This window comes from Paralichthys olivaceus, chromosome 3, assembly GCF_024713975.1.
Source record: "Paralichthys olivaceus isolate ysfri-2021 chromosome 3, ASM2471397v2, whole genome shotgun sequence".
Lineage (NCBI taxonomy): Eukaryota > Metazoa > Chordata > Actinopteri > Pleuronectiformes > Paralichthyidae > Paralichthys > Paralichthys olivaceus.
The window spans coordinates 12,392,722-12,416,639 of NC_091095.1; the positions used below are offsets into that span (position 1 = coordinate 12,392,722).

Below are 23,918 nucleotides of genomic sequence, written 5' to 3' on the forward strand. Positions count from 1 at the left end.
CTAGAGTTGTGGGTGTGTCTTGGAATACAGCTCTAATAAAGGAAGAAAGCTCTTTGATGCCGTACAAGATGAGTCTTTGCATAGCTTGTGTATCAAATGGTTAATATTTAACTGTTTGTAACTCTAACTGTGTTAATTTAGAAAAACTGGGAACGTTTCTCACCCTGAAGCTGGAGACATGTCACAAAGGTAAAACTTCCAACTGGCCGTAGTTACCATAGTTACCGTTGTTAACATACGCTTCATTCTAGTAAAAATGTAACTTTAGCCAGTTAGCTAGCTAGCTGGGTTCATGCAAACAACAACAGTGAAGCTGTTGAGTCATAATGTTGAGTGTGAAGTGTGAAACGGACATGTATGGGCTAATTTGTTAAATATACTACTTACTCTTTACTAAACACTACTGTCGTGAAACTTTAATGTACTGTAGGGGTTTAACGGAGGTTAACATCCAACAACATGACAGAGAGCAACAAAAGTGAATAAAATATATGAAAGTCTGTTTTTTCCATACCTGACTCATGGCAGCAGCACATCACAATATTCCAATGAAATATACACAACTGGTTCTCAGTCCTGGCAGCTATTGTGGGTGACTGCTGTTTATGTACTGTTGCCATGTGGTCTGTCGTTTGTGAAAACAAGAGTAAAATGAAATATCTGTATCACCTCTCAAGGTTTTCTTTTAAACAATATTTGATATGAGCAAGCTTTGGTGTCATAATGAAAAAGCAGCCAACTTTGACTTTAATTCTCTCAAAATTTCTACAGTAAAATCTTTTGAAACTTGACATACAAACAGTGGGGGTTCACCATGAACAAGAGTGACGTGAAATATCTGTATCACCTCAAGGATTTAAAAAATAATAATCTTTTATATGAGCAAGTTATGGGTGACATTATAAGTAGCCAACTTAGTATAATGTTATAAAATCTCCCCCTCACTGTGTTAAGTGCCTTCAGATAATGTATGTCATGACTTTGCAGAATACATATGATTTAATTGAATTAAGTTATTGGGGAGAAAACCTATAGATGTGATTATGTGCAAAAATGTATTATTTTAATACAGTCTCTCCCATGCAGCTCAGCGATGAAATAATGTGGAAATACTAAGAGATAATTTTACATTTAAGAGAATAACTTTGGAAGATGTGCACTTAATTTGAGTAAAGCAGACTGCTGAAGCTTTATATAAACATTTTGAACCAATTTCTCCAAATCTTTGCTGTCCCCCAACAGCAGGAGGAATAAGCTAAACTTATTTCAGTGTTTATTTAGGCATCCAAATGTAATTTTAAAACAGACTGGAAACAGTGTCAACCTATCCTTTGTGACCCCTTTTTAAAACAATTTTACAAAAACACTGTTTCCATTTTTTTAGCGCATACAATGAAAAGTGGGGCAAGGTCCATTTGGAGTTGAGTCTTCTCCTGGCGGAGGAGCTGCCTGCTGAGCCCCCTCATCCAGAAAAGGACAGGGTCTTCCAGCGTGTGGCCATGTTTTATGTGCGCTACCTCCAAATCTTCAGACAGCTCGAGGAGATCTACGACCAGGTGGTCCACCCTCAGAAGAGACGATTAATTCGGTCAATTCTTGATGGTGTGATGGGGAGGCTGTTGGAGCTGAAGAATGAAATGGTGGAAAAAGAGTTTTCAGAGTACCACTACATCATAGACATCATTCGTGACTTAAAGCTCATTCCTGTAAGTTTCAGCTTTCACATAAACATTAAAATGAATTGGATTTGTGAGATCTCAGCAGTTACACTGACATATACACACCAAACATCAGCTTTTTCATCAATGTCTCTTCATAACTCAACTGCCACTTTCCTTGTTGTCACTTTAGACAGCCCTTGAAATCCCAATTCCTCGCTATTTCATCACTGAATGCAGCAAAGAACTCCAAGAACAAAAGGCAATGGTGACAGATATCTTTAAAATGGTGGAAGTTAATAAAAGCCTAGAAGTGAGTTGAAAAGCAGCCACATTTTAGATAATACCTACATGTGTAGGTGAATGATAACAAATTGATAAAAAATATATTTCTCATTCACGGTTTGTGATATTTAAGTAATATTTGTTATATTTGTCTCATTGTTTTATTGTCCCTGCAGACTCTAATGGTCGAGGACATGAGTCAAGAGGAGGCCATTAGGATCATTCAAGTTGCAGAGAGGGCACGCCAAGGACGCCTGAGGGCAAAGCTGAATCAAGAGAGCAGATATATCGCCTGGATAACCAAGGGCCCTGAAGCAGCTAAAATTGATTTGGCTGCAATCTGCATTCAGAAGGTTATTAATGACTCTCTGATTACCCCATCTCTGCCCTGTGTCATTTTACATATTCTAAGATTTGGTTGAATTTGATTTGTAGGTGTGGAGAAGTTACATACAGGAGAAGAAGGCAAAGATTGCTTGGTATGAAAAGATGATTTCGATAGGACTGGTGAGTAATGTGCCATCCACTTTCCTAAACTGTCCCACAAAAACTCCTTGAGCTAGGGTAGGTAATCCTGGAAAAGTTAGCAAGACCAGGTGATATTTTACTACTCCCCCCAAAACACATGAAAGTGCACTGACAACTCCTACAAGCCAACTTTTCTGTGACTTGCCCGCTAACTTCTTAGTATTGTTTCTAGTTCAGCTGTGATACTCCTGTATAGTTAGAGCACGAGCAGGGTGTGACACTGGCAAACAATTTCTTAAGGTCCAACTGAAACTGATTCTCTAATGAATTTTTTTATACAACTTACCAACCCTACCTTTAACTAAAATGTGGCCCCCTTTCAACTTCTTTCTGCACCCTCTACCACAGGTATAAATACAGATCTATCAATCATACAGTATTTTTTTGTCATTTTTTGTCCAAAATATCAGTTGCGAGGCCCCTTAGAAGCCAAAATCAAAGCTATACAAGCTGAAAATCGGCTTACACAGCAGGAGCGTGAAGAAGACTACCAGAAGGCAATAGTAGATGTTACAAAACAACTACGAGTTGCAGAGAGTGATTTCATAGCCAGTAGCTTGAAAGCGGTAATTCGACAGTGGTTCTATGAATGCCGGTAAGTTGACACAGAGAGTGTTGGTATGATTTATTACTCTCATGGTGTAATATTTAAATATATATTGACATAAAGTAGATGTGTTCTCACTATTTTCCCCCATTGTGTGTGTGTTTGTTTACCAGCGCTCTTACAGGCTCATTTCCAGACTACCCCGATGTAGAGGATGGAGGTTCAGCTATTCTTTTTGTACAGAAGACTCCTCAGCAGGTAAAAAACACCATCAGTCTAAAGTATGTTTTAGTGCACAATTTTTTTGTAGTTTGCAGAAGGAGGAATGCAGTTCCATGTATGTTTATTTTTCTAAGTTAAGGGAAGAAATGGCTGCAAAGGAAGAGGAGGATTCCAACAAAACAACAAAAGGGAAGGAAGAAAAGAAGAAAAATGGAAAAAAGGAAGAGAAGAAGGGGAAAACCAACATAGAAGTACAGTTTTATTAAATACATGTTTTTACATTAAATACATTTTTTAATGTATTTAACTCAACCTATGTTGGCTGTTTCACTCCTTTGCCAATAAAACATTTGAACCACAGGAAGAGGAGGCAGGGTTGAAGATGCTACCTTCGGCTTTTCTGTCAGACTTGCAAGTGGGAAACAAAACCTATGACGGTAAGTTTAAGATAAAGAAGGTGAAGATATCCTGTGGTTCATAGCAGTTTGGGAGTATGTTGTTCAGATGGCAACATGCAAGAGAGGATTTAGGATTCAACACACTTACAAGTAGTTTTCATTTTCTAGCCTTTTGACATATTTCAGGGTATAATTGTTATTCATGGTAAAGTCTGAAGTAAATGTTTGTGATCCTCAGATTTTTGGAAAAACCGCGACGAGTCCAGAAACCTTGATCAGCGGCATGAGGTGGAGCTGATCAAGGAAGACGTGAGGACAGTCATTGAGGCAGAGATTCGAATACAGGTGATGCTAAAAACAGAACTGAAAGCACAAAGCTAAAACTGTGATGCTACAGGCTGATGAATTTGACTGTTTGGCCAATTCAGTGCCACAGTCACAAATGTGTAAAAGTGATAATAGCGCCACCTTTTGTTGCACTCAATGGCTTGCTCTGCTTGTATCAGGTGGACGTGGAGCTGAGACAGGAGTTGGCTGAATTGAAACGGACTGTCGATAAACACATGGGATATAAGACCACAGGAAAGGCCAAGGTACTGAAGTGAAACACTGTGTTCACAGTTTACATCGATTTCCTCAAGCTGTTTCCTTATAATATATTTTTACTGGACAGAAAAAGAAAGAACCAAAGAGTGGAAAGAAGAAGACTAAGGAGAAAGATTTAACCACTGATAGGTGAGTTTACACAGAGCCTAACATAATGGAGTTTATGATTTTCAGTGGAGAATAGAGTTATACTGAGTCAATAAATTAGTCAATACAAATACTGGAGAAAACAACTGCATTACTTATTTACTTCTTCTAGGACTCTTGAGTCTCTGTGTCAGGAGCTTGTGGAACAGGGCTTGTTGAAAAAGCCAAATAATGTGGCGCTGCAGGATTACTTAGGTAAGATTTTATACATTATTTGTGTAGAGTGATGTGTTATCTTAGATTTCTTTGAACTTCTCAGGATCACAATAGTGTGTGAGCTTTTAACAACTGATGTGCTAACCCACAGAGTTGGGAAAATTTCTGTCAGGATCTTGAAGTTGTATAGTGTTGTGCTGCCCTCTACTGGTTTGTGATTGCAAAAACACTATGATCACAGTGAGCTTTCAAACTAGAGGGGCCCACCAGTCCCCTGATGAAACATCTAAATTCACTAGATCTTTTTTTTTTAAATCCTGCTAACTAACAGAGAAACAAACAAAAACAATCAAAAACAAAATCTCCTTGGTGGAGGTAATGACCACAATAATGTTTGTTGTCAGAAATGTGATTTTGAAGTTTCTCTTGCCATTTTCCAAGTGATGCAGATTTGTCACTTCTGGTGCAAAAGTTGTTCCCTCCTTTTCTCAGCTGACTACCTCTGCATCGGGACAACACTGAGGCAATATGACGTTGAGCCGTTATTGTCGGATGTTCGACAAGTCTTAACTTTATATGGAATTTTACCATTAGGTATGAGTAGAAGTTTTTCACTTTACATTTAGAATGAATTTAATTGAACAACTGTTTGTGGGTTGGATATAAGATGTGTGTTGTTTGCAGGCTCTCAGGTGATTCATGAAAAGGCTCCTCTCATAAAGGCCCTCCTACTAACAGGGCCGACAGGTGTAGGTAAGAAGATGCTGGTCCACGCCATCTGCAACGAGACAGGTGCCAACTTGTTCGATCTGTCACCTCTGAACACGGCAGGAAAGTACCCAGGCAAGAGTGGCCTTGCCATGATGCTGCACATGGTCTTTAAGGTAAGACGACGCCATAAAGTCAAAAGAAAAGTCAATTTTAGAAAGTTGGTAATGATACTATGAGGTTCTTTCAATTAAGTAAATTAAAATGAACCAATTAATGAAAATAAACTTTAGCCAACCTATATGCATAATACCAAACCTCATATATTATGACTTAATAAGTCAAGTGCCCAAAAATGAAACCATTAACTATGATATGCAATATACAGGGCAGTATATTTTCATTCAAAAAGTTTAATGTCACAGTGATCCCAGTATCAATTTAAAAATCTATGTATGTGTCTCACAGGTCTTTATATTCTCATGTTATACTCACATTTGTACAGAAAGGTGAAATGTTGTTCTTTATAATCATCTTTCCTCAGGTTGCAAGACTGCTGCAACCTTCTGTAATATGGATTGGAGATGCAGAGAAAATGTTCTACAAGAAAGTCCCCAAGGAAGAAAAAGAGGTACTCCTGCTCAGGATAAACACTGGGAGCTGTCATTATGTTGTGTCATTATATTTCAGTCACATTTGTTTTATTTGTGTGTGAACAGTTAGACCCTCAGCGGTTGAAGAAAGATCTGCCCAAGTTCGTTCAGTCGATCAAAGGGGAAGATCGCGTTCTGATAATTGGAACAACTCGAGACCCTTCAAGTGCTGACATTAAGTTACTGTGTAATATGTACAGCAAAATCCTCCTCATCCCAAAACCTGACTACAACTCTAGATACCGTAAGAGTTGACAGAAAACAAAAAAAAGTTTTTCTGTTGAAAATCTTCATTATGGTATTCTTTACCACGTTGCTGTGAAAAATGACCTTTCTGACTCTGTTTGCCTTCAGACTTGTGGAAACAACTGATCATAAAGCAGGGGGGCAGGTTTACTGAGGAATTGGACCTCTGCGCTCTTACAACGATTTCTGATGGCTACACTCCAGGTCAAATGGTACAGGTGGTCCAGAGCGTTCTCGCCAAGCGTCGCAGAATAGCAAGAGGACCTCTGATTGCTAAAGATTTTATTCCCGCTATGGCCGAGTTTGACCCTGTACGTCGGGAAGAGGAAGATGCCCTTAAAGTAAAGTGGATATGCCATATTCAATTTCTTACATTACTTCTTTTTATTACTGTGATTGTTTGATTTTCAATTTATTTTAATGTCAACATGCTTGTTTATCCTCCCAGAACTGGTATGCAAAGACCCCTCTGGGAAAGAAGAGGATTCAAGCTGCCACTGAAAAGGAAGAAGAAGAAGCTCCAGACAAAAAAGCTCCGGGCAAAAACAAAGATGCAAAGAAAAAGAAATAAGTTTTTAATCACGTTCATGCGCTCATGTGCTTGTGCTCTCTCTCTCGCGCTCTTCTCCCTCTCTCTCTGTCTCACTAGTTGTTACACAACTGTAACCTTTGTTCAGTACCTAATGAAAGGTATGACATTTTTGGGTTCATGAAAATCTATAAATTATTCCCTGGAAAACTATTGTACCTAAATTTTTAAGACACGCTATCTCGCAGTGTTAAAGAAAAATAAAGATCCAAATCTAGACCTAAATTATTGGGTTCTTCAATGATCCATACCATAATCTCCAATCAAGTTTTGTGGAAATTTGTTCAGTTGTTTCTGCTTACGGACAAACTAACTAAACAACAAACAACTGGAACATAACCTCTTTGGCAGAGGTAAAACTCGACCTCAATGATTGAGTCACATGCGCTCATATACAACCAACGAAACTACACATGTACAAAGTCATGTATCAGCAGCGCATCGCACGGGAGCGCGCGCTACACACCTGCAGCGGGAACGCGCAGCAGGTGGAGTGCGTATGGCTATGGAGGGTTTTAAGGGCCAAAACTAAATATATAAATACATAAATAATTATATAAACACATACTTATTTAATTAAATGCTTAAATAAATTACTAAATGTGTATTTATTTATTTATTAAACCAGCAGGCTCAACCAGTCAATTGAGCGCTGTCTTATTTAGTGAAGTTTTTATTCAGTCTATTTTTTTTTCAGTATTACTCATTTCATATAATTTATGTATTTTGGGGATATTTATTATTTCTTCTTTTTATCAGCTCTCTTGTGGTGTGTTGTGCACTGGTTTGCACCTGATATAATATGTTCAATGTGTAAGTTAATAAGGTGTGGTTCAAGAAGCTGTAGGCCACGTAATAATAAATACATTATTTTTATTTATTTATTTTAAAACAGTAGGTTGGGAAAACCTGAAAGTTTATTCATTTATGATTATTATATTATCTTTGTTGATTGGTGTACTTATTAAAACGGTCACTGTTGCACTGTGAGTTTTAATTCGACTGATTAAACTGTAAATTATGCAACTACGTGAGCAACTTCCGGGAAACACGGTTACTATGGAGACGGTCCGAGCGCCGTATCAACTTGGAGAAGCTGACATCATGTTGAGCTAACTTGAGCTAAGTTCAGCTAACTTGAGCTAAGTTCAGCTAACTTGAGCTAAGTTCAGTTAATACTGAACTGTGTGTAGCTGTGTTAATTTATTTGAAAAGAGAAACTGGGAACGTTTCTCACTCTGAAGCTGGAGACATGTCGCAAAGGTAAAACTTCCAACCGGCAGTCGTTACCATAGTTACCGTTGTTAACGTACGTTTAACGCTAGCTTGTCACAAGTAACTTTAGCCAGTTAGCTAGCTAGCTGGGTTCATGCAAACAACAACAGTGAAGCTGTTGAGTCATAATGTTGAGTGTGAAGTGTGAAACGGACATGTATGGGCTAATTTGTTAAATATACTACTTAGTCTTTACTAAACACTACTGTCGTGAAACGTTAATGTACTGTAGGGGTTTAACGGAGGTTAACATCCAACAACATGACAGAGAGCAACAAAAGTGAATAAAATATATGAAAGTCTGTTTTTCCATACCTGACTCATGGCAGCAGCACATCACAATATTCCAATGAAATATACACAACTGGTTCTGAATCAGTCCTGGCACAGTGACTGAGGGTGACTGCTGTTTACGGTGCTGAGGTCATGTGGTCCGTCCTTTGTGAAAACACGGGCACACCAGCTGCACTCTGAGAATTGATGCGTGTGTATTCGTGGTCTTACGGTACAGGTACATTGGTATTGCCACACAGATGGGCAAAATAATGTGGAAACACAAAGAGATGATTTTACACTGTACACACAAAGAATAACTTTGGGAGATATTCACAAGATTTGACCAAAGCAGACTGCTTTTTATATAAAATACTTTTTTTTTACATAAAAATTGGATTTTGTCCCCCAACAGCAGGAGGAATAAGTACAACAGGCAAAACATATTTCAGTGTTTATTTAGGCACCCAACTGTCATTTTAAGACAGACTGGAAACAGTGTCAACCCATCCTATGTGATGCCTTTTTAAAACAATTTCACAAAAAGACTGTTTCCATTTCTTTAGGAGATACAATGAAATGTGGACCAATGTCCAGGTAGAGCTGAGTCGTCTGCTGGCGGAGGAGCTGCCTGCTGAGCCCCCTCGTCCAGAAAAGGACAGGGTGGTGTTCTTCCAGCGTGTGGCCATGTTTTATGTGCGCTACCTCCAAATCTTCAGACAGCTCGAGGAGATCTACGACCAGGTGGTCCACCCTCAGAAGAGACGATTAATTCGGGCAATTCTTGATGGTGTGATGGGGAGGCTGTTGGAGCTGAAGAATGAAATGGTGGAAAAAGAGTTTTCAGAGTACCACTACATGGACGACATCCTTCATGACTTAAAGCTCATTCCTGTGAGTTTCATCTTTCACAAAAACATTAAAATGAATTGGATTTGTGAGATCTCAGCAGTTACACTGACATATACACACCAAACATCAGCTTTTTCATCAATGTCTCTTCATAACTCAACTGCCACTTTCCTTGTCACTTTAGACAGCCCTTGAAATCCCAATTCCTCGCTATTTCATCACTGAATGCAGCAAAGAACTCCAAGAACGAAAGACAATGGTGACAGATATCCTTAAAATGGTGGAAGTTAATGAAAGCCTAGAAGTGAGTTGAAAAGCAGCCACATTTTAGATAATACCTATATGTGTAGGTGAATGATAACGAATTGATAAAAAATATATTTCTCCTTCACTGTTTGTGATATTTAAGTGATATTTGTTATATTTGCCTCATTGTTTTATTGTCCCTGCAGACTCTAATGGTCAAGGACATGAGTCCAGAGGAGGCCATTAAGATCATTCAAGTTGCAGAGAGGTCACGCCAAGGACGCCTGAGGGCAAAGTTGAATGAAGAGAGCAGAAATATCAACAGGATGACCAAGGGCCCTGGAGCAGCTAACATTGAGTTGGCTGCAGTCTGTATTCAGAAGGTCCACTGTTATTAATGTAGTACCACATGACTCTCTGATTACCCCGTCTCTGCCCTGTCTCATTTTAACATATTCAAAGATTTGGTTGAATTTGATTTGTAGGTGTGGAGAAGTTACATACAGAGGAAGAGGACAAAGATTGCTCGGGAGGAAGAGATGATTTTTCTGGGAATGGTGAGTAATCTGCTATCCATTTTCTTAAACTCTCCTACTATGTATATATACCACTACACCCCCAAAACACATGAAAGTGCACTGACAACTCCTACAAGCCGACTTTTCTGTGACTTCTGCTAACTTCTGACAATCATTTCTAGTTCAGCGGTGATACTCCTGTACAGTTAGAGCACGAGCAGAGTCTGACAGTACACTTGCAAATAACTTCTTAAGGTCTGACTGAAATTATTCTCTGATGACTTTATTTATGGATGTCTACATGAAGAGGATTTTAATTTTTCACAAACAACATACCATCAATCAAAGATTTTCAACACATACAGTATTTTTTTGTCATTCCTATCTTAGGTCATGGATCCAAAATATCAGGTACCACGTCCTGCAGAAATCACTATCAAAGCTACAGAAGCTCGCACTAGGCTTAAACAACAGGAGCATGAAGAAGACTACCAGAATTCAATAGTAGCCATTACAAAACAACTACGAGATGTGGAGGGTCATGACATGAGCAACACCACGAAAGCCCAAATTCGACAGTGGTTCTTTGAATGCCGGTAAGTTGACACAGAGAGTGTTGGTATGATTTTTTACTCTCATGGTGTAATATTTAAATATATATTGACATAAAGTAGATGTGTTCTCACTGTTTTCCCCCATTGTGTGTGTGTTTGTTAACCAGCGCTCTTACAGGCTCATTTCCAGACTACCCCGATGTAGAGGATGGAGGTTCAGCTATTCTTTTTGTACAGAAGACTCCTCAGCAGGTAAAACAGACCATCAATCTAAAGTATGTTTTAGATCACAATTTTTCTGTAGTTTGCAGAAGGAGGAATGCAGTTCCATGTATGTTTAATTTTCTAAGTTAAGGGAAGAAATGGCTGCAAAGGAAGAGGAGGATTCCAACAAAAGACCAAAAGGGAAGGAAGAAAAGAAGAAAAATGAAAAGAAGGAGGAGAAGAAGGAGAAAACCGACATAGAAGTACAGTTTTATTAAATACATGTTTTTTTACATAATATTACATTGAGTAAATTCTGATAAATGGATGAAGATATAGAATAAATAGGATTTAATGTATTTAACTCAACCTATGTTGACTGTTTCACTCCTTTGCCAATAAAACATTTGAACCACAGGAAGAGGAGGCAGGGTTGAAGATGCTACCTTCAGCTTTTCTGTCAGACTTGCAAGTGGGAAACAAAACCTATGACGGTAAGTTTAAGATAAAGAAGGTGAAGATATCCTGTGGTTCACAGCAGTTTGGGAGTATGTTGTTCAGATGGCAACATGCAAGAGAGGATTTAGGATTCTACACACTTACAAGTAGTTTTCATTTTCTAGCCTTTTGACATCTTTCAGGGTATAATTGTTATTCATGGTAAAGTCTGAAGTAAATGTTTGTGATCCTCAGATTTTTGGCAAAACCGCAACGAGTCCAGAAACTTTGTTCAGCGGCATGAGGTGGAGCTGATCAAGGAAGACGTGAGGACAGTCATTGAGGCAGAGATTCGAATACAGGTGATGCTAAAAACAGAACTGAAAGCACAAAGCTAAAACTGTGATGCTACAGGCTGATGAATTTGACTGTTTGGCCAATTCAGTGCCACAGCCACAAATGTGTAAAAGTGATAATAGCGCCACCTTTTGTTGCACTCAATGGCTTGCTCTGCTTGTATCAGGTGGACGTGGAGCTGAGACAGGAGTTGGCTGAATGGAAACGGACTGTGGATAAAGACATGGGATATAAGACCAAAGGAAATGCCAAGGTACTGAAGTGAAACACTGTGTTTACAATTTACATCGATTTCCTCAAGCTGTTTCCTTATAATATATTTTTACTGGACAGAAAAAGAAAGGATCGAAGAGTGGAAAGAAGAAGAAAAAGGAGAAAGATTTAACAACTGATAGGTGAGTTTACACAGAGCCTAACATAATGGAGTGTATGATTTTCAGTGGAGAATAGAGTTATACTGAGTCAATAAATTAGTCAATACAAATACTGGAGAAAACAACTGCATTACTTATTTACTTCTTCTAGGACTCTTGAGTCTCTGTGTCAGGAGCTTGTGGAACAGGGCTTGTTGAAAAAGCCAAATAATGTGGCGCTGCAGGATTACTTAGGTAAGATTTTGAACTGATGTGTTAACTCTCAGAGTTGGGAAAATTTCTATCAGGATCTTGAAGTTGTACAGTGTTGTGCTGCCCTCTTCTGGTTTATGATTGCATAAACACTATGATCCCAGTGAGCTTTTAAACTAGAGGGGCCCACCAGTCCCCTGATGAAACCACATTTAAATTCACTAGATCTGGATATGGATCTGGATTTATCTGGATCTGCACCAAATTGCACACAGTCATAAATGTCAATCCCCTGAACATCTCTCTTTTTTTTCATCAAGATTCAAGATGCAACACATCCTATCTTGCAATGTTAAAGAAAGCGAATGAAAAATCATCGTTCCTCCCCCTCTGACTAAAATGGAATGGGCTCTTTCTTGACTGATATTGCATCTTTTCACTGTGTTCGTGGAAAACTGTCCAGTAGGTTTTGAGTAATCCTGCTAACTAACCGAGAAACAAACATACAAACAAAAACAATCAAAAAAAAATCTCCTTGGCGGAGGTAATGACCACAATAATGTTTGTTGTCAGAAATGTGATTTTGAAGTTTCTCTTACCATTTTCCAAGTGATGCAGATTTGTCACTTCTGGTGCAAAAGTTGTTCCCTCCTTTTGTCAGGTGACTACAGCTACCTCGGGACAACACTGAGGCAATATGACATCGAGCCCATGCCATCATTGTCGGATGTTCGACAAGTCTTAACTTTATATGGAATTTTACCATTAGGTATGAGTAGAAGTTTTTCACTTTACATTTAGAATGAATTTAATTGAACAACTGTTTGTGGGTTGGATATAAGATGTGTGTTGTTTGCAGGCTCTCAGGTGATTCATGAAAAGGCTCCTCTCATAAAGGCCCTCCTACTAACAGGGCCGACAGGTGTAGGTAAGAAGATGCTGGTCCACGCCATCTGCAACGAGACAGGTGCCAACTTGTTCGATCTGTCACCTCTGAACACAACAGGAAAGTACCCAGGCAAGAGTGGCCTCGCGATGATGCTGCACATGGTCTTTAAGGTAAGACGACGCCATAAAGTCAAAAGAAAAGTCAATTTTAGAAAGTTGGTATTAATACTATGAAGTTCTTTCAATTAAGTAAATTAAAATTAACTAAGTAATGAAACTAAACTTTAGCCAACCTATATGCATAATACCAAACCTCATATATTATGACTTAATAAGTCAAGTGCCCAAAAATGAAACCATTAACTATGATATGCAATATACAGGGCAGTATATTTTCATTCAAAAAGTTTAATATGTCACAGAGCGATAACAGTATCAATTAAAAAATCTATGTATGTGTCTCACAGGACTTTATATTCTCATGTTATACTCACATTTGTACAGAAAGGTGAAATGTTGTTCTTTATAATCATCTTTCCTCAGGTTGCAAGACTGCTGCAACCTTCTGTAATATGGATTGGAGATGCAGAGAAAATGTTCTACAAGAAAGTCCCCAAGGAAGAAAAAGAGGTACTCCTGCTCAGGATAAACACTGGGAGCTGTCATTATGTTGTGTCATTATATTTCACATTTGTTTTATTTGTGTGTGAACAGTTAGACCCTAAGCGGTTGAAGAAAGATCTGCCCAAGTTCCTTAAGTTGATCAAAGGGGAAGATCGTGTTCTGATAATCGGAACAACTCGAGACCCTTCAAGTGCTGACATTAAGTCACTGTGTAAAATGTACAGCAAAATCCTCCTCATCCCAAGACCTGACTATGGCTCTAGATACAGTAAGAGTTGACAGAAAACAAAAAAAAATTTTTTTTATTTATATATGTGGTATTCTTTACCACGTTGCTGTGAAAAATGACCTTTCTGACTCTGTTTGCCTTCAGTCCTGTGGAAACAACTGATCACAAAGCAGGGGGGTGAGGTGACCAAGGCATTGGACCTCAGCTCTCTTGCAAAGATTTCTGATGGCTACACTCCAGGTCACATGGTACAGGTGGTCCAGAGCGTTGTCACCGAGCGTCGCGTCCGGCAGCAGACAAAAAGACCCTTGATCGCTTCAGAGTTTGTTTCCCCTTTAGCCAAGCTTGACCCTGTGTTTCAGGAAGAGGAAGAGGCCCTTAAAGTAAAGTGGATATGCCATATTCAATCTCTTACATTACTTTTTTTATTACTCTGATTGTTTTTCAATTTATTTTAATGTCAACATGCTTGTTTATCCTCCCAGAACTGGTATGCAAAGACCCCTCTGGGAAAGAAGAGGATTAAAGCTGCCACTGGAAAGGAAGAAGAAGAAGCTCCAGTCAAAAAAGCTCCGGGCAAAAACAAAGATGCAAAGAAGAAGAAAGTGAAGAAATAATTTTGTAATCACGTTCATGTGCTCTCTCTCTCTCTCTCTCTCCCTCTCTCTCTCTCTCTCTCTCAGTCTCACAGTTACTCAACTGTAACCTTTGTTCAGTTCCTAATAAAAGGTAGTAACATTTATTTTGTGACCAAAGCCATTCCATTTGTGTTCTTATCAGTAATTAAAATGCTTTCAAATATGTTGAATTTTTTTAATGAAGATCTATAGATTACTCCCTGGAAAACTGTGAGAACTGATCCAAATCTAAACCTAAATTTGGGGTTCTTCCATGATCCATCCTCCCATCAACTAACTAACTAACTAACTAACTAACTAACTAACTAACTAACTAACTAACTAACTAACTAACTAACTAACTAACAACTGGACAGGGGTGAAAACATAATCTCTTTGGCAGAGGTAAAAATCTTTCTCAATGTTATAGTCACATGCGCTCACATACATCCAACTCTCAATACTCGACTTGATGAATATCATCGAAAAGAGATTCAGTGGCTTGAAACTATATTGGACAGACTTGTATTGCTATAGTTATCAGAACCAAGGCCATGCTTTAATTAGACATGCCATGATTGTCCGTTAGATTTCAGTCAAGGGCATCTGTTTTACTGTATGGATACAGCTGCCTGGCTCTGACACTTTGTTGAGAGTACTACATTTGGGATGTTGTTGACAGAAATAACACACTACCACAAAAGTGTCACACAAAACACATGTATGGAGTGTTTTTTGCGGGTCACTGTCTGGGCTTATTAGTAGATGACAAGTGTAGGTGCATGTTTGACTATGTGTTGTAAACCTTCCTATATTCTTTCATTATGACTGCTGTCAGATGTAGAGAGTCTGGACCAGAGGAAATGTGACACACAGGACAGGGGGGGCGGGTGTTTCCAAACACAGATCCAGAGGCTTAGGTGGACTGTTCAGCTGTTTTGTCGAGTTCTAAATTCACTCAACACATCCTCACATTGCCTTGGTTCCTTTAACATGACTCTATTTTTAGGTCATGTGCACCATCAATAGGATGCTGCACACGTGAAGGTCCACATTTCAAGATGTCAGGTTGATCTTAGAGTCATCTTCAATCTCCCAGGACGTGATTTAAAAACTTTTCTTTTTCATTATTCAAGCAACAAAACACCCCTGTTTAAAAAACCACACAGTTTTATCAAATATAATACAAAATGAATATACAACCAGAAAGTGTGCCCAAACTGGCTGTTTCTTTTATTCCACTGAAATGTCAAAGAAAATGTATATTGTATTGAATGGCCTGCTGGCATAAGGAGCAAACCTGGTTTGTTTCTGTGGGTCACTATAACCCCTCTCAGTGACGACAAGTTGTTTTGTGAGCCCCAGCAGGACTGCACACAGATTATCCTGTCGGTAGAGTTTCACTGGACTTAGAATGGCTCTCTGGCACATGCAGCTGTCTGTCAAACTGAGGGGAGCACAATGCTGGGCAGCACTGGCTTTGTTCTGTTTGGATGGCTTGGTGAGGGAACCCCACAAACTCAAACACCCTATAAATTACCAATGTCGTAATTGTAACTCAAGAAGGGAGTTGTAGAGGTGGGTTGATTTGCATTAACCCGCTCTGTAGTTAAAACAGACTTTTGGATTTGCAGTGAAGAGCTGCTGATGTGTTTTTCAGTCTGAACACGTTTGAACACTAAAGATCTTCATCCACTGTGTTACTTTATATTTTATAGGTATTTGTATGTCTCTTTCACTTTTATGACCTTTCAAAATAAGCAGTGCTGGAAAGTCCCTGTGGAGATCCACAGACTTTGATCACTTTAACCTGAGGATTAGGACACTGATGAAAATGCTTCGTAGAAGGCTCTGTGATTAAACTGCATCATTCAGATACTGGGTAGACTTTGCTACTCCTATCTATGGACAAACACATTTTAGATCTTGAGCAACCCAGTATAATCACCCTGCAGTTGTATAATTTCTCAAATTTCAAGACGTTTCCTTGAAGGTGCAGTGTGTAAGATTCAGATGAAAGGGATCTATTGGCAGAATTTGTCTAATCTAATCAGTTCTTCTCTCAGCCAAAATAAACATTTGTACCAAATCTGAAGAAATTACCTTAAAGTGTTCTTGAGATGTTGCATTCAAAAGACTAAAAAACATGTTTTGTAATTTCACAGTGACTTTGGTTTTTGATCTTTGACCACCAAATTCGATTCAATTCATCCATGGGTCCATGTTTGTGTCAAATTTGAAGGGGTTTTCTCAAGGCATTCTTGAGATATCATGTTCATAAGAATGGGATGAATGGGCCGATGGAGGGGCAACCCGAAAACAGAATGCCTGCCACTGGCTTTTGACAGCATAGAGGTATAACAAGATTGTTTCATTGTGTGTAAAACAACAGATAACTGAATAGACATGACACATTTTGCAGAACAGTTACACATTCATCATACACACAAGAAAACCATCAAACACACTCAGCCCATGGTGCACATTTGATTGTTTTTGGTGCTTTCATTGATGCTGGTCTTGAGTTGCCTCACACAATTAAAGCCAAAGCTATCTTTGCCCTCATACTGACAGAAGGCTATTTTGGAGGTTAGTATGTGAGAAGAGATATGTCAGCTGTTCAGCACTACGCTCCATCACAGCAAAAAAAACAAAAAAAAGGAGGGAGAGAGAGAGAGAGAGCTACAGGCTGTCTGCTCTGGGGACTGAGATGCAGTTCACAGACATAGGTATGTTCTCCCTTGGATAAACGATTGTTGTTAATCTTATTATCTTAAAGGCTTTGTGAGAAACAAGTCAAGACCGGGACAGATCTGTTGCCATGGATGTTTTATCCAGCTGTTTTTTCAGGTGAAGGTGTCATTACTGGTGCAACAAGACGACATGCAAGGATACTTTCTCTCTAGAAAACATTTGTTTAGATGAAGGTGGGTATATAACTTTAAGGCATCTTATTTGTTCTTTTATTTTAATTCTTTATGCAATTGTCATTGCTTTGTTTGCATATTTTAATATAATCAAACTATTCACTATTGATTGAATGTATGATTGGAAGTTTGTATTTAGTTAAGTCAGTGACTCATGGGAATTTGGATTTCATTAGACATCGTAACATAATAGCCCTCAAAAAGTAATTAAGATAATTGTTAGCAAATTAAGTGTGACTCTGTGACGCACTATGAAATGTGATTTTTAGCTGGTGGTTAATTAGAAAGAAGGACCCTTCAGCCTGATAAAGGTGGCCTCACAGCTGAGTCTATATTGGTGGTGCTGAGCTCAGTCAAGTGAAGTGACAGAGATTACTCCCCTCGTTATGACAGTGAAGGACTGGTATGCCATCACAGGGATCAACCATACGAGAGCGTTGCCATGCATATCCATTTTGATAGGCTAACGCTGGCGCTTTATATGTGAAAGTTAAGTCATTAGCTTGAGATGAATTTGTGTGACAGGGTTAACACTGCAACAGGTCATGTGCTCATGTACATTCTGAGTGTCAGAAAGTGTGAATGAGCAGACAGAGACATTACCTGATGTGTATTTGTAAAGATTCCATGATCACACAGAGAAGCACAGGAGACATGGCAGACAACATACCTGGAGGAATAGTCGCAGCTGCAAGTAAGTTCTCTTCTCATGCTCTTATTCATGTTCTTGTTCTTGTCTTGCAATGTGAGCCTTTTGATCTCTAATGTGTGTGTGTGTGTGTGTGTGTGTGTGTGTGTGTCAGAGAACCGGCTGCAGGTGGTGAAGGGTTTGGAGGATGTGGAGGTGTCTGAGTGTGAGAGTTGCTCCTTTGAGGTGACACTCAACCTGGCTTACATCAAGGGCGTGTGGAGCAGGGATGGGATGCAACTCAAGTCTAGGCCCAACTGTCGCATCAGCACGCATGGGAAGAGACACTCCCTCATACTGAACAGGGCGGCTCTGGGAGATGCAGGCCTGTTCTCTTTCCAGGCTAATGACATTCAGACCTCAGGCCGACTCAGTGTCAGAGGTGAGATAACTCAACAGACTGAACTATGCCCATGTCCATTGTATTTAGCTCTGTCCCTCATCTGAGAGGGTCAAGTCCAGGTCAACGCAAAGATGTGTCTATGACACAATTGAAATGATGGGAAAGCCTTATTGTATGTCTGATCATACTTCCTCAAGCCCCAGCAGCAGGTTGACATTTTTAACACTTTGAGTAGTATTGGACATTGGAGTTTTATCACCTTTATAAATGAACAAACAAAAGTCATTATTGTCATGTCTAGAAAACAGGTGAGGACCCAAATGGAGATGCCACATGGGAGTTCTAGAAAAGTCTTTAATCATACTTAGGGGTTTGGATACATGGGCTGAAGTCCTCAGGCTGAAGGCACAGTCAAGAAACAAAAGTTGGTTAAAGCAAACACTATATAACACAAATCACATTGTAACACTAACAATGAGGAAAAATTTCAAGACTAAATTACAAGACATAAGTGAAACTAATAAGGGTGGGGCAAGTAATCAGAAAAGGCAGCAAAGCAGACATGAAGTAAAGTGAGAGAGACACAAAAGAACACAGTTCCAAAGTGAAACAGGATATAAAGAACCCAAAGTGTAAACAAAGATATAAATCCAAATCCAATCCATGATTATAACTGGAGAGAGATATGACAAGCAGATGCAGAAAATCTTGTTTGAGTTGCTAGTCATGATTTGGATTTTTTTTGCCAGCTAGGGACATCCACATAGTGAAGGAGCTGGAAGATGTTGAAACAACTGAGCGTCAACCCGTGAACTTCATGTGTGAGGTCAATCAGGTGGATGTGGATGGTCGTTGGCACCGAAATGACTGCAGGATCCGATCTGGGGACAACATCAGGATCAGACACCAGGGCAAGTGACCAACCATATCAGCTTTATAGGAACTATAAAGAGGTTGCATTTGACTTGTAACTTCGGTTGTAATGGCAGATCCCAGGTGTAAATATATAAATAAAAACAACATTTTGCTTCGATCTGTGTGCAGGTAAAACTCACACCCTGTGCTTTGAGTCAGTCAGGCCAGAGCACGCTGGAGAGATCAGATTCACTGCTGAGCGTGTGTCATCCTATGCAACTCTCACAGTTAAAGGTGAAACACCAGACTGTTAAAGTCACCACATAAAGTATAAAGGAAATAGTGTCCAACACTTTTCAGTCACTTTGGGTTTACAGCCTGTTCTTCGCTTCCTCAGAACTCCCGGTCCAAATAGTGCGCCCTCTGAGGGTGAAGATTGCCATGTATCGCCACCGGGGTCTGCTGGAGTGTCAGGTGTCACGACCTAATGCTCAGGTCAGATGGTACAAGAACAGGAAGGAGCTCCTGTCCAGTAAGAAGTACCAACTGATCAGCCAAGATGTCTACAGACAGCTGACCATCGATGACGTCTGCTCCTCAGATGAGGACACTTACACCTGTGATGCAGGAGATGATACAACCTCATGTCAGCTTCTGGTGGAGGGTGAGATGATTGTTGTCACAGTAACCATAGCAGTCACAGCTTTAACTTTATGGCCAGGTTTATGTTTTGAATTCTTGTAGCAACACTTTCACAATGCTTACTGTATCATAGGTGATACAGTAAGCATTGTGAAAGAGAAAAAGAAAAAGAATTCAAAATAATAATATTTTGGTGTGCATGTGTTTCTTATTATTGTAATGTAAGAAATTGCTTCGGTAGTGTGTAATGTGTATCATGGCTGTGCATGCAGAGCAGGCTATCAGCATAGTGCGGGGGATGAGCTCAGTGGAGGTGATGGAGCCGAAGCCAGCACTGTTCCAGGCAGAGACCAGCCTGAAGTCAGGGAGGCCTCCACGATGGACCCTGAACGGTGAGGTACTGGAGCCGTGTGCAGCGGTGAACATCGACAGGGACGGCACCCTCCACAGTCTCTGTCTCACCTCCACGGACAGCTCCATGTCTGGCCCTGTGGTCTTTGTCGCTGGCAAGAGTCGCTCCACTGCTCAGCTCACTGTGAAAGGTGAGTATCTCAGACTCTCTGAGCATGAAGCTCAAGGGAAACAGTTTATAGATTGAATATCTAATCTTCTAATAACTAAGTTAAGAAGTATCTACTCAGTGTTTTAGACCTCCAAGGGACTGGCAACCTTATCACTACCATATCTTCAGTGTGATCCTGATGAGAAATATGGATCGAGTGAATGGACGTTAACGTTTCTCTTTTCTTTTTCCCTTGTAGAGCGACCTCTTCAGGTTGTTCACCACTTGGACGATGCAAAGGTGAAAGAGAACAGCTCAGTGACTCTGAGCTGTCAGTTTGCTCCTTCTCCCAGGGTGGTGCGGTGGTTTAAAGGTCGCACTGCTCTGAAGACCTCAAACAAGTACAGCATGAAGAGGGATGGGAAACGAGCAGAGTTGACCATCCATGGCTTGACGGGAATGGATGCAGGGCAGTATCGCTGCATGGCTGGAGGTTCACAGAGCACAGCACATGTTACAGTAGAAGGTATGATGGACGGATGGATGGAGAGAATGGAATATTTTCAGATTTTTGTTCTACTACAAATGTATGTTCAGTTCTTCATATAATTCATCATCTTTGTGATGTAGTGCGAACACTCAAGTTGGTCAAACACCTTGAGCCAGTGGAAATTGAGGAGGATGGTGTGGCCACTTTCTCATGTGAGCTCAACTACGTTGTTGCCAATGTGGAGTGGCTTCTCAACAATGTCCGGATCTATTCCAGTGCCATCAACAGGATCCAGAACATGGGCACAATGCATAGTCTCACAATGAAGAAGCTGCAGCCTCAGCAGAGCAGGGTCACCTTCAAAGCAGGCCTTCTTTCTGAGACTACAATCGTAAAGGTCAAAGGTCAGCCAAGTACATGATCAGATGTTTTTCTTTTTGAAATATTAGAGCCCCATTAATCATATAATGCTACCCTTTGACTCCAGAGCGTCCAGCAGTGTTCTTGAGGTCTCTGGAGGATGCAGTAGGAGAAGAGCAAGGGGAGGTCTGTCTGCAATGTGAGATTTCCAAAGAGACAGTGACCCCTGTTTGGAGAAAGGATGGTATGGTCCTGACGGCTGATGATAAACACGAACTACTCCAGTTTGGGAGGTCCATGGCATTGATCATCCATCAACTCAGCAAAGATGATGCTGGACAATATACCTGTGACTTGGGCACCAGCCAGACCAAGGCTAAAGTTACAGTATATGGTGAGGACCAGGGAAAGCAGATGGTTCAGTTTGATATAAACTGCACTTCTAAGATAGATTTACTCTATTAAAGCTACTGTGTTATTACATTTATTTACAGATTTGCACATCACCATTGTTCATCGTATGAAGACAACCTCTGTCCTGGAGGGTGAAAGGTGCACTTTTGAATGTCTCCTCTCTCACGATCTCGACGATGAGCCTTCCTGGACAATCAATGGACAGGTGGTGGTCCCTAACAGCCGTATCCAGGTTATCAACAAAGGCCACAAGTATGAGATGACCATAAGAGATGCCATGCTCACTGACGCAGGAGACGTGGTCTTTACAATTAAAGACCTCAGCTGTAGGACCATGCTTTTTGTTAAAGGTGAATACCTGGCGGTTTTAGATCAAATCATTAACAGTTTTATATGTTTGTGTATGTGAGTATACCTGTCTCTTCATTTTGTTTAAAAAACAAATTTAAAAAATCCTGCTTGTAAGTGTTTGCATTTACCTTCCTTCAGAGAAACCAGTGCACATTTTCAGGGACCTGCTGAATGTGAAGGCGGTGCCAGGTGAGGACGCAGAGCTGAGCTGTGAAATCACCAAACCAGAGGTCACCATCCGTTGGCTGAAAAATGGTCATCTAATCAGACAGAGCCCAAAGTATGAGATGAGTGTGGAGAAGAACTTGGCGCGGCTGGTGATCAGGAACACCACCATCAGGGACTCTGGAGAATACCGCTGTGAGGCTGAGGGCATTGCCTCCCGTGCCAAGCTGGAGGTTAGAGGTAGGTGAGAGTATTCAAAATAACTGTGTGGTGTTTGTTATTTTAGTGTTCTGCAAATCAGTGTTACTATCCAATGTCCCATTTTGCAATGTAGGTTGGTGACCATGGTACTACATGCGAAGGTTAATTTTCTGAACTTCACTGTGCCTCACAGAACTCCAGCACACATTTGCAAGGGAGCTGAAGGACACACGGGCAGAGGAAAAAGGTAAAGTGACCCTGGAGTGTGAGACCAGGCAGCCAGCCAAGCGTGCAACCTGGTTGAAGGGAATGGTGGAGCTAAGGTCTGGAAGGAAGTATGTCATCAGGCAGAAAGACGTGGTGCTGTCTCTGACCATCTCCTGTCTGGACAAATCGGACACAGATATTTACACGTGTGATGTCGGTACCATGCAGAGTCGGGCACAGCTGACCGTGCAGGGTGAGACCATGGAACATAATGAATAAATTCCACGGCCTCTATTATTCTATTAATACGTAATATGTACAAAACGTGACATTACTTTGTCCTCTGTTTCACTCAGGCCAGAAGGTTTTGATTCTGGATGAACTAGAGGACGTTGAGTGTCTAGAAGGGGACACAGTCACATTCAGATGTCGAATCTGTCCCAGCGATTACATTGGGGTTAAATGGTACCTGGATGAGACTCTGCTGTACACCAATGAGCTCAATGAGATTCAGATGGTGCCCGGAGGCTACAACACGCTCACATTTAAACAGCTTGCCCGTAAAGACACCGGCACTATTTCCTTCTCGGCAGGGGACAAAAGATCGTACGCCTCGCTGCTGGTTAGAGGTGAGGCTCAGTGTGAATGGAGGTTTAATATGTGCTTTTATGTCACAGTCCATTTGGTCTTGACTTGGTTTCATCTCTTTGTGCCCCCAGAGAGGCGTCCCACCATCATTAAAGCACTGGAGGACTGTGAGGCTATTGAAGGAGGTGGTTTGGTTTTGTCCTGCGTGACCTCAAAGCAATGCCACATCCTCTGGTACAAAGATGGCTGCCTGATGTGGAGCTCCTCCAGATATTCTACCAGTCGCTCGGGCTGCGAGGCTCGATTGACGTTTCGAGAGATCTGCAACAATGATGCTGGGGTGTACGAGTGCAGTGCAGGATCTGTTACAACTAGAGCTGTTGTAACTGTCAAAGGTATGAATAGAATTCTACAAGGACCGTAGATAAAAGGCTTTCATTATTAACAGCCAATTCCAATATAATGAGAAGTGGTATCACCTGCCTGTTGTCTGTTGTAGCCATTCCTGCAGAGTTCACCAAGACCCTGAAAACTGTTGAGGCCAACGAAGGAGAGACTGTGACCCTGACCTGTGAGTACTCTTTGCCTGGGGTTCAGGTCCTCTGGAGGAAAGGCTTTGAGAGCATCAGGCATGGAGACAAGTACGCGATGAAACAGAGAAGGACGATCAACTCTCTAACCATCAAAGCCCTGAAGCCTGAGGACTCAGGAGAATATACCTGTCAGTGCAGAGATCACCGTACAACAGCGAGTGTCAAAGTGCACAGTAAGAACCATGCAACCCACTATCACAATCCTACT

General features: G+C 40.5%; 3 protein-coding genes and 1 long non-coding RNA gene across 14 annotated transcripts in view; 3 read left to right on the top strand and 1 right to left on the bottom strand.

Moving 5' to 3' along the window:
• Nucleotides 1–36: 36 nt before the first annotated feature.
• Nucleotides 37–6,968, top strand: LOC138407190 (dynein regulatory complex protein 11-like). Of its 2 annotated transcripts, none has more exons than XM_069521985.1 (19): nucleotides 37–189; nucleotides 1,385–1,706; nucleotides 1,852–1,971; nucleotides 2,120–2,296; nucleotides 2,379–2,450; nucleotides 2,882–3,066; nucleotides 3,192–3,276; nucleotides 3,375–3,491; nucleotides 3,602–3,677; nucleotides 3,877–3,983; nucleotides 4,145–4,231; nucleotides 4,312–4,373; nucleotides 4,504–4,586; nucleotides 4,989–5,141; nucleotides 5,232–5,431; nucleotides 5,800–5,886; nucleotides 5,975–6,152; nucleotides 6,263–6,495; nucleotides 6,603–6,968. In XM_069521985.1, the coding sequence occupies exons 1-19, from the start codon at nucleotides 179–181 to the stop codon at nucleotides 6,723–6,725; spliced, it is 2,478 nt and encodes an 825-aa protein (XP_069378086.1). In that variant the 5' UTR covers nucleotides 37–178; the 3' UTR covers nucleotides 6,726–6,968. The 2 variants fall into 2 exon arrangements, with proteins under 2 accessions (XP_069378086.1, XP_069378087.1); XM_069521986.1 differs by having other exon boundaries at nucleotides 5,040–5,141.
• LOC138407191 (uncharacterized) lies at nucleotides 712–8,797 on the bottom strand. Its single transcript, XR_011240605.1, has 2 exons — nucleotides 8,334–8,797; nucleotides 712–1,625 (listed from the first exon to the last, which is right to left on the bottom strand). It is a non-coding gene; the product is annotated as an uncharacterized lncRNA (long non-coding RNA).
• Nucleotides 7,800–14,509, top strand: LOC109625430 (dynein regulatory complex protein 11-like). The gene is made up of 19 exons (XM_069521987.1): nucleotides 7,800–8,006; nucleotides 8,858–9,185; nucleotides 9,328–9,447; nucleotides 9,596–9,772; nucleotides 9,875–9,946; nucleotides 10,298–10,503; nucleotides 10,629–10,713; nucleotides 10,812–10,928; nucleotides 11,084–11,159; nucleotides 11,359–11,465; nucleotides 11,627–11,713; nucleotides 11,794–11,855; nucleotides 11,986–12,068; nucleotides 12,688–12,795; nucleotides 12,886–13,085; nucleotides 13,458–13,544; nucleotides 13,629–13,806; nucleotides 13,912–14,150; nucleotides 14,253–14,509. Exons 1-19 carry the CDS (start codon nucleotides 7,996–7,998, stop codon nucleotides 14,382–14,384), a joined length of 2,475 nt encoding a protein of 824 aa, XP_069378088.1. The 5' UTR covers nucleotides 7,800–7,995; the 3' UTR covers nucleotides 14,385–14,509.
• A 2,527-nt stretch (nucleotides 14,510–17,036) lies between these two features.
• The window catches only part of obscna (obscurin, cytoskeletal calmodulin and titin-interacting RhoGEF a), a 37,949-nt gene continuing 31,067 nt past the window's right edge, over nucleotides 17,037–23,918 (top strand). For 7 of the 10 annotated variants that reach the window (XM_069521991.1, XM_069521996.1, XM_069521994.1 and 4 more), the window contains exons 1-16: nucleotides 17,120–17,311; nucleotides 17,934–18,005; nucleotides 18,115–18,381; nucleotides 19,092–19,253; nucleotides 19,387–19,491; nucleotides 19,595–19,861; nucleotides 20,112–20,381; nucleotides 20,601–20,867; nucleotides 20,972–21,235; nucleotides 21,319–21,585; nucleotides 21,686–21,955; nucleotides 22,095–22,361; nucleotides 22,516–22,782; nucleotides 22,886–23,158; nucleotides 23,249–23,512; nucleotides 23,617–23,883. In XM_069521991.1, the coding sequence (XP_069378092.1) occupies nucleotides 17,939–18,005; nucleotides 18,115–18,381; nucleotides 19,092–19,253; nucleotides 19,387–19,491; nucleotides 19,595–19,861; nucleotides 20,112–20,381; nucleotides 20,601–20,867; nucleotides 20,972–21,235; nucleotides 21,319–21,585; nucleotides 21,686–21,955; nucleotides 22,095–22,361; nucleotides 22,516–22,782; nucleotides 22,886–23,158; nucleotides 23,249–23,512; nucleotides 23,617–23,883 (3,544 nt within the window). In that variant the 5' untranslated portion in view covers nucleotides 17,120–17,311; nucleotides 17,934–17,938. The other 3 variants (XM_069521992.1, XM_069521993.1, XM_069522000.1) reach the window with 3 other exon arrangements.

Excerpts from the sequence above, each read along its gene's own strand:
- LOC109625430 (XM_069521987.1), top strand. Across the intron at positions 9,448-9,595 it reads AAGTTAATGAAAGCCTAGAA|ACTCTAATGGTCAAGGACAT; the intron begins GTGAGTTGAAAA and ends TTGTCCCTGCAG. Across the intron at positions 10,714-10,811 it reads TACAGAAGACTCCTCAGCAG|TTAAGGGAAGAAATGGCTGC; the intron begins GTAAAACAGACC and ends TAATTTTCTAAG.
- LOC138407190 (XM_069521985.1), top strand. Across the intron at positions 1,707-1,851 it reads GTGACTTAAAGCTCATTCCT|ACAGCCCTTGAAATCCCAAT; the intron begins GTAAGTTTCAGC and ends TTGTCACTTTAG. Across the intron at positions 6,496-6,602 it reads AAGAGGAAGATGCCCTTAAA|AACTGGTATGCAAAGACCCC; the intron begins GTAAAGTGGATA and ends TTATCCTCCCAG.